The sequence below is a fragment of the Bombus impatiens genome, unplaced genomic scaffold, assembly GCF_000188095.3.
Source record: "Bombus impatiens unplaced genomic scaffold, BIMP_2.2 scf_1417, whole genome shotgun sequence".
Classification (NCBI taxonomy): domain Eukaryota; kingdom Metazoa; phylum Arthropoda; class Insecta; order Hymenoptera; family Apidae; genus Bombus; species Bombus impatiens.
Window position 1 is genome coordinate 213855 of NT_177836.1, and position 11650 is coordinate 225504.

Genomic DNA, 11650 nt, shown 5'->3' on the forward strand with positions numbered 1-11650 from the left:
ATTCGGGGCCGAAATTGGTCATAAGTCATAGTGCAAGGGTGCGTACTATGTTAGTATTCATGCATGTATATATGTATATAGTATAGTATATGTATAATAGTGTATGCTCCACGAAGGCAGTTCCAAGAAATGGAGGGATAGCAGCGGTCATAATGCATATCTTCCATCACACATAACTTGAAGTAATGCTGTATGTTGATGAAGTGTTTTCAAATGCAAACAAGTTGAAGTTCGTATCAAAGAAGGTTAAAATAATAATTTATAGTCTTTAAGAAAATATTCCTTTTATTGTCGTACTCATTAAATATAATAATAGCTGTGTTACCAAGATCTGAAATGGCAACAAACAAATCATTGTTTATGAACGGCTTCAAAGAAGATTGCGAACAATTAATTACTCGTTTTGAACGTGCAGATAACATTAGATTTGAAACTTTTTGCGATATCTGGAAAGCAATGAAGTTTTCACTGGTCTTTGCGTAAGTTGAGATTAAGTCTCGCTAAATTTAATTGTTATGGTTAATTTTGCCATAATCTTATTTCGAATATGCATTTGGAATCATTGAAGTAAATAATAAATTGTTTAAAATTGCATAAATCTTTTTTCTATATTTCTAGGGGCCGTCCATCCTTTTTGGAGCTATTAGAATTTTGCGAAGAAGCATTACATATATGTAAACAATTTATTCTTCTACCTCCTCGTTTTAAAGAACGTATTGGAGGATTATATCTTTTATATGGAATATACTTCAAAATGCCAATAGATCAATTTAGAATTAAAATTAAACTAGATGATTGGAAAAGTATTCTGGAACTTCATGCAGAAATAAAAGAAGCAGAACATTTAGATGCTAATTATATATTGTGTAAACTAATTGAAAGTAATGCATTTCATTTCTGTCTTTTTGATTCAGAGGTAAATTTGATGAAAACTCTTAAATATATATAAATAGTACTTGTGAATTATATGTATATATCGTATATAATTTTGTATTTCTAGTATGGTATGGAAAAACCATATATTGTAAAGAATTCACAGTGTTTTAATCCATATTCTATATTGCCAACATTAAAAGATTTAAGTGACAAGAATCAAATATTGTCAAAAATTAATGAACTTAGTAAAGCTTATGAACAGAAGAAAGAAGCATCAAAATTAATAAATCTATCAGATGCTAGTTTAAAATTATTTAATTCAAATATAGCACAGGAAATCATTAATGATATTCAAGAGTTTGAAGAACAGAGAAGGGATCAACAGAAAAATACAATTGATTTTGAAAAACCATCTTGTTCTACTTTAAAAGGACAATCTTCAAATGAACATACAAAATTTCAATCGTATGTACATTTGTACAAATAATACACTTATTGTATATTTATTAAATTGTATTGTATCATGTTTCAATATTCTAGAAGAGGGCCTGCCAAACGCAAAATGCGACCATTAATTGATGGTATTGAACCTGAAAGTGAATCTGAAGAAGGTGAAGCATTAGAAAGTGATGATTCATATTCAGAGTTAACAATAGATTCATAACAGCAAAGAAAAAGATATGAAGTATACATCTTTCATACGTAAGTGTATTATTTTATAATAGTATGGAATACAGTACGCGCATGTTCATAATTTATGTAAAAGCCATAACGACTAAATGATATTTGATAATTGTGTTTTATTGGGAAGTATACAAAATAAGTACAAGGAACAAGTCAGTGGAAATATCAATCATTCTAAATTTTAAGAAAACTTTTTGTAGAATATATTGTACTCTACCTTATTGTAACTGTGTTTTGCACAGACTTTAAGTAAAGACAATTCAATTAAATGGCTAAACGTCTTTAAAATGGATTAAATTTCTAAACTTAAAAACTGAGTAAAATGTATTATAGATTTCGTGAAGAAGTTACTTTATCAGAGATTAATTTTCAAAGATGTAACTTTTCATTTTCATGTAGCTTTATGTATATTTACGGCATTAAAATTAAATCTATATACTGAATGTAAGTGTTATTATTGCCGCCAATAAACATTTCTAAAGCTTACGATAATAAGTTCATGTCAAATTTTCTTAATAAACTTTCAATTGATTGTTATCATCAAATCCAGCACTGTGACCCGCGTTTCGTACAATAAAACTAGTTCCATCATAATGCATACGTCGCTCACCACGACGCACAAAAAGATGGGAAGTTTGACCAAGAGATGCCGTACAATGTAAAAATGGTGTTGTTAATGAAGCTGTACCATTACTAGGCGATGTTCGTAATTGGTATTTGTTACTATTTCGTGCAATCCTAATAAATAAAAATTTATGTGCTTATTGACTGTTGCACTATTGTATAAATGACTTTTTCTTACAATTTTCATGGATAAAATTACCTGACAAGACCATCAGGTGTTTGTGAAACTCTAACATTATTAATGATCCAATTTTCTACACCCTCATTAGTTAACCAGTATTGAGCAGCACTTAAAGCTGCTGCAGCTTCTTGTAAGCATGCTGCACCATGTCGAGAACGAGAGTAAAAAACACTAAGAGAAAAGTCCTAAAAGTTAAACATTTCCTTTTAGTACAGTTATACAGTTTATACAATGATATCTGTTTTTCATACCTGACCCATATCTGAAAATGAATCCGTAGTTGTTCTTGTCCCTGCCGTATCAACTAAATAAACTAGAGCACACTGCTCTGAAGTAAAGCTCACCCCTTTATACCACATCTTCGCATATCTGATGAAGGATAATAATACTTGTTAATGATACTTTAATAATGTTATAGATACCACTGACTTGTTATTGCCATGGGCGTCATGGGCCAGGATTTCAACTCTTGATCCATATTGATATATTCTTCCATTTGGATGGAGTAATGCCGCAGCCGCTCCAGAACCGCTCAACGATAGTACAATATTATTCTACGCTGACGATAAATGCAATTCAGATAATAATCATGTAGGTATTAGAGATTGCTTTCCGTTTGTGTTACTGCATTACTACGAATTTGTATTATGTTGTTTTTACATAGATGGCTTAATTATGGTATTCAGATTTGCTTGAAACAGGAATTGTGTTATAAAATAGAAAAAAGAAGATACCTTAAAATTAATTACTCTAACTGCACGATCGATCGTCATATCAACCCGAATTCTGTTGTGAAGTCTCAATGAAATTGTACCATGCGGTGTAGCTACAATAGCAGCATCGGTATCATGTTCTCTCCAGTTTTCTGCGTAGAGACACGTCTCTTCATAATATGGTGCAATGGTTTTAGAATTTCGTGGTTGTCGCCAAAGTGCTGTTGAATTAGAAAATGCCGTTGTACCGGCTAATCCACCCCATTGCTCCGACGGTGGTGCTTCAAAGTACTTGGGAAATTCACTGTATCGCTAAAGAAGAAAGATAAATTATTTTGAAGAATGAAGATCACCTTTAATAATTAGTAACCACGTTAATTATTATGTAAAGTACCTGGAAATTAGTTTCATCTGTCTGTGCATGATAACTATGCGCTGTATAGACAGATCTAGGTCGCATCGGTGCCGCCGAGGTAGTTTGATTTTGAATTGTTGGTATGGAACATGGTTGTTGATTCATCACTTGTGCTCCAGCTTGGACATTACACTTTTGGATCTCCTTTCGAAATTCGCCGCAAGGAGTTGACATAGCTTTTGCCTTTAATTAATAAGATATAGTAAAAATCATCTAAATATTAATTAATAAAAAATGAAAGAAAGATAGACGTTCTTCAACTCCACTAACCATTTTTATAAATGTTATATTGAGAAATAAATCTTTTTATCGTATTGTAATATATTATATATATTATATTTATCGTTCGTATTATATATATCGAAAGAAGTTAACGGGAATGAACTCGATCAACAAATAATTTAAGAATTGAAGATTGAAAAATAATAGATCAAAGAGTTTAAAAAAGGACCTTGGAATTGGCTGTAGCGTTTTTTGGCTTCTTGCGACGAGATTTCCGGGGTTTCGACACCGCCGTTTGACTACCCTCGTTTATGCGATCCACGGCTGAAGCGGTTTTTGTATCTACAGGTCCAGGTCCTTTCAGTGAAATCACGTCTTCGACGTTTCTGATGATTCTTAACTTCACGAAGACGCTTGCATACGTAACTTTGATTTTAAAGGTTTCTACTTAGCGATTAAGAATTTTCGGATCGCGCTGAGGGAAATCAATCCTCGTAGATGCCTATAAAAACTTGTTCAGAGGATAACGCGGTTGGAAGATATTTCGGTAAAACGAATGAATATCCTGGTTGATTATGTCGTTGCCTTGACAATAAAAAATGACAAGAGACTGATGTAGTAGACAAATTCCACTAAAATGAGAGTAGGCAAGGTTTCTCGGATTCAAATGCAATGATTTCTTTAACATTTGTTATATCCTCGCATTAATGTATTTTTCGTTTTCCTACATATGTTGATATAATAATACTACAATGAACAAAATTTCAAAAGTATAATTTTTCGATCGGTACTCCTTTTATAATGAGCATATCATTTTAACTTATCTTCTTCAGTCTTTGAACTTTCATTTTCTTTGAAAATGTATTTAAACTTTAAAGGAATATTCTGATTAATATTTCTCTTTTCTTGTTTCGTTTTCTCAAACATTAGCATTTTGAAAAGTCATTTTTAACGTTCGTAAAATATTAACACCAAGAAATAGTCATTAACTACGATCAAGGTGAAGGTGACAATTGCTAATCAAGAATTACATAAGTATCTACTATCACTAATTATTATCAATTGTACAATACAATTGTCAATTATTAACATTATCCGCATACTTTTCTAATAAATTTGACAATGATGTTTTTTTTCGCATGTTTGAGTATCGATTCTATTATGTACAAAATGTTTTTTAAAATATTTTCTTATAGCCAGTAGTGTTTAACGGTTACCATAATGACATTATTACATTTGCATTTCATTAAAAACGAGTTAGTATCGGTTTCGAGTATTGGATTTGTAAGATCAAATCCACAGCACCCGAGAACTACATCTTTTACTCCAACGCTTCGATGCAATTCATACAATAGAATAATATATTCTAATATTTTTAAATTGTTCTAATTTCATACTGTTCACTTTCAAGAATATATTACAATATATTTTTATTAGTACATGTTCTTTATAAAACATGAAATTCAAGAATAAGATAGTATAACATGACAATAGAAATTATTGCAAGTCAATGTGCTTATTGCATAACAACGCATAGTTTTCTTTGTACTTCCTTCAAATGTATATATTATTTGTACAAAATTCAAACGATATTAAAAATTCGCTGACTAAACTTCATTAAAGTAAATTAGTGAAAACAGTACTTCGTATTCGCAATTTCACCAAAAATATTTAGTTTGTTAAAAAATAATTGTAGGATTTTCTTTTAACATATTACTAATTTATGCCCTTTTTTTAGGTTTCACGAAGTGATAACGATACGTGAAGTATCTGAAGTACGTGCGGGGAATATTCTACACTTATATAGTATAGTTAATATAAATGAAATAAATGTTGGGTATTTGAGTATACAACATAGACTTTTTGCAAGTAACATTATACCGTATAATAGCGGTTTTCACTTGGTGGGGACAAAGGATTCATTTGCTGATACTTGTTTAAGCACCAATATGTTTTCGTTCTGTTTATAGAATAGCTCGCGGAAGTTCAGGTGTCAATAGAAATCTTAGAAAAAAAATTATAATTCGATAATGATTGTTTTTAAACTCTTTCTTTTCCTGAGTGTTATCTGCTTAACTTTAGGTAATCTTTTTTTGTACATATGCGAATCACATTTCGTAAATTTCCAAATATCGCGTATCAAATTGTGAACGAATATGTGTTTGTCTTTAAACGTGACAAAAAACATGAAAAATATTGCAATTTATCGATATTTCTGCAATTGTGACTATTTCTAATGTTTGAGTGTTTAGTTTCAGAATGTCCTTGAAATAATAATTTAAAGTATCATATGTTCTTATCTTCTAGAATTGCCTACACTAGTTGAAAATGTTGAGACAAGTAATGATGAAGATAATAAAGATATTGAAAGTGATACCCTTCGACTAGTAACAGTGGTAAATATAAAAAAATTAAATGAAAAAGAACATTTCTGTTTTTCTTCCATATTTGAGCTAAATTTGTTTGCAATTTGATTAATGTTATCACATAATCCATAACAAAGATATGGAATTTCTAACTATGGCAATAAACTTTCAGGTAATGAGGCATGGAGACAGAGCACCACAAGACACTTATCCAAATGATCCTTATATCAATAATTCCATGGAGCCTTATGGTTGGGGACAATTAACAAATGTAATGCTTTATACAATTTCTATTACTATATCAACATTTTTATTATCAACATAAGTAATCTTCTATAGGAAGGAAGAAGAAATCAATACAATCAAGGTGTTTTCTTAAGGAAACAGTACAATAATTTTTTGGGTCCAACTTATAGCCCTAACATATTTTACTTGCAATCCACTGCTGTTGACCGTACAAAAATGTCTGCCATGTTAGAAGCAGCAGCTTTGTGGAAACCAACTGAGAAACAGTCTTTTAAACGTGATTTAGCTTGGCAACCTGTTACCTTATTTTACCAACCACGTTCGGAAGATAGGGTACACATTTTATTTAAATATTTAAATAATTATATATTTTATATGATTTTATATTTTTAGTTAATGTTAATATGGGATACATGTCCAAAATATACTAAATTACGACATACAATTACGAACTTGTCAGAAGTTCAACGAATTCAAGACGAAAATAAACAACTTTACGAAGAATTGACGAATTTAACAGGTATGGTGATTTCAACTCCCGGTGATGTGAGTTCACTTTACGGAACTTTAACAGCAGAGGTTTGTATTGATTTTCTAACAAAAATGGGAAATTATACATTACAAAAATTGCATTAATAACGCAAATTGATTGCTTTAGAAACATATGAATTTGATTCTTCCCGAGTGGACTAAAGATTATTATCCTGATAAACTAATACCGCTTACATTATACGATTTTCAACTTAATGTGTATAATGATGATCTTAAGAAACTTAAAGGAGGACCTTTTCTAAAAAAGATTGTTAGCGATATGTTAGCGAAAAAAAATAATATTTTAAAACCTGAAGAAAGAAAAATGTTTATGTATGTTGGTCATGACAGTACTATTGTAACTTTAATGGATCTTATGCATGTATGGAACAATCAAATACCACATTATAATATTATGGTAATGATTGAGTTGCATGAAAAAAACGGTGGATGGAATGTTCAGGTAAATTATAGCATAAAAAATCTTAAATGTAAAAGTCATTTTTATTACTGGTTTACATTCTATCCTTTTTAGATGTTTTTAAAAAATAGCACTGAACATAAACTATATCCTCTGAATGTTCCTGGGTGTACAACAGTATGTCCTCTTGAACAGTTAGTACAGATTTTAAAACCAATGATTCCAGATAATTGGGATGAAGAGTGTAAAGTCGATGGAGACTATACTCCTCCACCTGCCCCGCTTCCTTGACTATAGTTATTTGGTAAATATGAATCATAAGGATTGCAATAAAAGTATTATATAAGTCATTAATTTTGATGACAATAAATAATTTCATTTAAGAAAATAAATTAATTTAACAACACTAAATAAATGAAAACATGTATATTTTTAAAATTATCTAAGAGTACAATACATGTAAAATAAATATATTCATTTTTTCGAAACGATAATTGAAGACACTTATTTTTTAATTGTAATCCTAAAATATACATGTTAGCAACTTTTTAATTTACATAAACTGATTTGTAATAATAATAAAAATTATTTTCCTAAAATGTATGTATTTATATTTTTATCTATTTTACTTTTCTGTTACATATATACTTTGTCCATATTCTACTTATTTTCTATGAAAAAATATGTATTTGCGTATAAGAAATAAACGTACATGATAGTTGTAAACAAATACTTACAAATAAATTTTTTTTTCTTTTTAGGCAAATATTTTCTCTTCTCGACGTTTTTTTGTAACCACTGTTCCAGGTTTATGTTGAGCATCTGGATGATTTAGTAATTCAGGTGGACAAGTAGATATAGGACTTGCAAGAATAGTTTGCTTCAGATCGTAGAACAGATGACTATCGTCTTTGGTACAGAATGAAATGGCAAGACCAGCTTTTCCAGCACGTCCAGTTCTACCAATACGATGCGTGTAGTCTACAAACACGTGAAAAGTAACATATATCCCTGTCCACACAATTCGATTTCTTTTAATAATATATATTTACCTTCTATAGTCTTAGCCATATCATAATTAATGACCATAGACACATCTTTAATATCAATACCACGGCCTGCCACATCAGTGGCAACCAAAATATCTTTACTACCACTTTTCAGAGAAGCAAGTGCATATTCTCTTTGTTCTTGTCCTTTACCACCATGAAGAGTGCAAGCATTATACTGAAAAATGAAATAAAATATTGCACCACATGTCGAGTTTTACAATACAAATAGGATATGTTCTTGCTGAATTTAGGATATTATATAATATTTAAAACTCAAACGTACGCCCAGTTTCTCTAAACCTCTTGCAAGAACATCAGCTCCCTTCTTTTGATTAACAAATATGATGACTGGTGGTTCAACTCCTCTGCTAAGTATTTCCATTAATTTCTTACGCTTATCAGCTTCACCCATTATATGTACAATTTGTTCTGTTCTTTCCGTCGGTTTTCCTACGCTGCCGATGTATACAACAGCAGGTCGCCTTAAATACGTTCTAGCTAATCGTTCTACTGCAGGTGGCATTGTTGCTGTGAACATAACAGTCTAGAAAGACAATAAATTTGTTCATTATATATATTTGGATTTAGATAAAATGTAATATTAAATATTATTTCTTACTTGTCTATATTTTTTCTTTGTATTGTAATTAGCTAAAAGTTTTTCTTCGTTTTCAGCATCCTCGTTGTCTGGTTTTAGATTTGTAACTGGCATATATTCCAGAATTTTTTGGACATCTAAAAATTGATGATTGTGATAATTAATATTTACTTACCTTATACACAAGATGAATTAGTAGTTTGAAGAACATACCTGGCTCAAAACCCATATCTATCATTCTATCAGCTTCATCCAATACAATATAAGTACACTGGTTTAAAACTAAGTATCGGTTTTCTAATACATCAATTAATCGTCCTGGTGTGGCTATAACAATCTATAATAATAGAAGTTAATTTAAGATGTAGGAAATGGTTTTTTACATTATAAATATATAAAAATAGTACCTCGCATCCCATTCTCAACCTGAATCCTTGTTCTTCTCTTGAGAGGCCACCTACAACTACAACTGTTCTTATACCCAATGGTTGTCCAAATTTATTAGTCTCTTCTTCAATTTGTTGAGCCAACTCCCTGGTAAAATGTAATTTATAGAGTACTTACTGGTAAATTAAAAGGATTAAAAATATAGATAATAAACATACCGAGTTGGTGCTAAAATTATGCTGTAAGGACCTTGATCTGCTTCTTCTAATCTTTCAATTTTTGGTAAACTAGTAATCCATAATAGTAATGGAATTAAAAATGCTAGTGTTTTTCCAGATCCAGTTTCAGCAACTCCAATAATATCGCGATTCTGAAGTCCTATGGGAATAGCTTGTCTCTGTATAGGTGTTAAATCTTTATATCCCACTTTATCAATGATATCAAGAATTTCTTTTGGAAATCCTGATTCTTTCCATGATCTAATTGGATCAGGTATACGTCCTCCTTTTATTGTAATATTATAATCCTCTCTGAATATACGCCAATCTCTTTCTGTCATTTCATGAAGAGCTTTCTCTGACCAATGTCTGTCATCCCACTTTTGCTTCTCTTCTTTTCTCTTCACTTTCTTTAATCGCATTCTAAAAAAGAAGAACATATAAATTCATGAAAAAATTGTATATTTTTACATAAATAAATTGTACTTTTAGGAAAAGATACATACTTTTCCTGTTCCTTTTCAGCTTCTGTTCTTCGTTTTTCTAGTAATTCTCCATAAAATTTACTTTGATCTCGTTTTTGTGCTTTAATATCTATTCCAGCAAAGTTCCCTCTACCAAAAAATTGTACCTGATGCCTTTCCTTGTATATATTATTATAGTCAACAGATGTGTCTTCTGAGGTATCCCAGTCAAATACAAATTTTCTGTCATTTAATCTTCTAACACGTCGTTTTTTCTTCACTAATCCTAAATAACGTTCCTTAATAGCTTCTACTTCTTTCTCTTTATCCTTGTCTTTAATTTCATCCTCTCTTGTACGCTGACCATCTCTACGTCTATTTGAAAAGTTGTAATGAAACATAAATTGTTATTTTATGAATTTAATTTATGTAAATAAATATTATATATATATACCTGTCTCTCTCATCCCACTCTTTATCTTTCCCAACATTTTCGCTATGAAAAGATTTACGTATATCCTCCTGTTGTTTTCTTATTGCTTCAACTTCTTCTTGTCGTTTTTGTAATGCTAAAGCAGTACGTTCTTCTTTAGTTAGAAACTTTGGTTTAGCACGTGCTTCTTCTTCTGCCTTTTTTTTAGCTAACAATTCTTCTAAACTTAATGGTTCTTTCTTTGGAGGAAGCTTTGATTTTTCATCAGTTTCCTCCTCCTCTTTCTTTGGTTCAGTTTTGTTCTCTTTCTTACTTTCGTCTTCTATGACAAATATAGGACTTGGTTTACGCTTTTTGTCATCCTTTGATTTGTCTTTAAATTCTCGCCTTTCTCTTGATCTATCTCTATCTTTTTCACGTGATCTATCCCTTTCCCTTGATCTTTCACGCGATCTTGAACGTTTCCTATCTTTTTTCCGATCCTTTGATCTACTTCTTGAACGTCTTCTATCTCGACGTTCTCGCTCTCTTTCACGTTCGCGATCGCGTTCACGTGATCGACTTCGTCTTACAGTTTTTTTATCATGGGCCATTGAAAATTCTACAAATTAATTGTGTTTGAATTGATTGATTGGAATAATATCCACAAGTGATTAATGAACTACTTTGAGAGGTTATACAGCTAAAGCCATAAATATTCGTTATCTTTTTAATAATAAATAGATAACAAAATAAACATTATATATTATACACTGGCATTTTTTATAAATATTTATAATAAACATATAATACTTGGACTATTATCAAATGTATTATCACTTATTGTCAAATGTCACAATAAAGTATACGTGACATAATCAGATTGTATGAAGTTGTTAAATATACTTTTAAACTATAAAATATAAATAAAAGCAGAATAAATTTCTCTTACTAAATGAAAGATAACAACTTTTCTCTTTGAATCAAATAAATTTGCACACAAGAACTACACTTGAACAGCTGTATACAATTTACAAATTCACAGGTATAACGACTATGGTTAACTTTTCAATGCAAGCGACATAATTTCATAGTTTTCATTAGAGAGGAATTTTCTCCTCTGTTCTTGTCTAACAAAATATTAATCTTTAATTTACGTAATTTTCTATCTAGTGTAAACAATTTTTGGTACAATAGATGTAAGTTATAGTATATTTAAACAAAGGAAGTAATTATTTTA

At 30.4% G+C, this 11650-nt stretch overlaps 4 protein-coding genes across 16 annotated transcripts; 2 read left to right on the forward strand and 2 right to left on the reverse strand.

Annotated features, from left to right (window-relative positions):
• The first annotated feature begins 11 nt into the window (after positions 1-11).
• On the forward strand, positions 12-2956 carry LOC100743325 (snRNA-activating protein complex subunit 1). 4 transcript variants are annotated; one of them, XM_024371529.2, is made up of 6 exons: positions 12-229; positions 317-479; positions 619-916; positions 1001-1341; positions 1417-1578; positions 2778-2956. In XM_024371529.2, the coding sequence occupies exons 2-5, from the start codon at positions 337-339 to the stop codon at positions 1538-1540; spliced, it is 906 nt and encodes a 301-aa protein (XP_024227297.1). In that variant the 5' UTR covers positions 12-229; positions 317-336; the 3' UTR covers positions 1541-1578; positions 2778-2956. The 4 variants fall into 4 exon arrangements, with proteins under 4 accessions (XP_024227297.1, XP_024227296.1, XP_024227299.1 ...); XM_024371528.2 differs by having other exon boundaries at positions 144-479; positions 2784-2956; XM_024371531.2 differs by having other exon boundaries at positions 144-479; positions 1420-1578.
• Positions 1884-4163, reverse strand: LOC105681608 (the record flags this gene model as incomplete). The annotated part of the gene is made up of 7 exons (XM_033323983.1): positions 1884-2298; positions 2384-2550; positions 2617-2734; positions 2795-2919; positions 3100-3390; positions 3473-3676; positions 3945-4163. Coding segments are annotated over 7 exons (1350 nt in total), but the record flags the coding sequence as incomplete, so codon positions are not given.
• Positions 2820-7594, forward strand: LOC105681615 (testicular acid phosphatase homolog). Of its 8 annotated transcripts, none has more exons than XM_012392402.3 (8): positions 2820-2956; positions 5454-5490; positions 6023-6111; positions 6254-6352; positions 6421-6660; positions 6721-6906; positions 6986-7321; positions 7394-7594. In XM_012392402.3, exons 4-8 carry the CDS (start codon positions 6257-6259, stop codon positions 7568-7570), a joined length of 1035 nt encoding a protein of 344 aa, XP_012247825.1. In that variant the 5' UTR covers positions 2820-2956; positions 5454-5490; positions 6023-6111; positions 6254-6256; the 3' UTR covers positions 7571-7594. The 8 variants fall into 8 exon arrangements, with proteins under 8 accessions (XP_012247825.1, XP_033179869.1, XP_033179868.1 ...); XM_033323978.1 differs by having other exon boundaries at positions 6254-6332; XM_033323977.1 differs by lacking the exon at positions 5454-5490 and having other exon boundaries at positions 2822-2956.
• Positions 7413-11517, reverse strand: LOC100742358 (probable ATP-dependent RNA helicase DDX23). Of its 3 annotated transcripts, XM_033323968.1 has the most exons (11): positions 11363-11517; positions 10453-11032; positions 10041-10373; positions 9535-9957; positions 9337-9463; positions 9143-9266; positions 8951-9066; positions 8615-8875; positions 8332-8506; positions 8017-8260; positions 7413-7570 (listed from the first exon to the last, which is right to left on the reverse strand). In XM_033323968.1, the coding sequence occupies exons 2-10, from the start codon at positions 11022-11024 to the stop codon at positions 8037-8039; spliced, it is 2355 nt and encodes a 784-aa protein (XP_033179859.1). In that variant the 5' UTR covers positions 11025-11032; positions 11363-11517; the 3' UTR covers positions 7413-7570; positions 8017-8036. The 3 variants fall into 3 exon arrangements, with proteins under 3 accessions (XP_033179859.1, XP_024227289.1, XP_003493968.1); XM_024371521.2 differs by lacking the exon at positions 11363-11517 and having other exon boundaries at positions 10453-11176; XM_003493920.4 differs by lacking the exon at positions 7413-7570 and having other exon boundaries at positions 7944-8260.
• Positions 11518-11650: the final 133 nt, after the last annotated feature.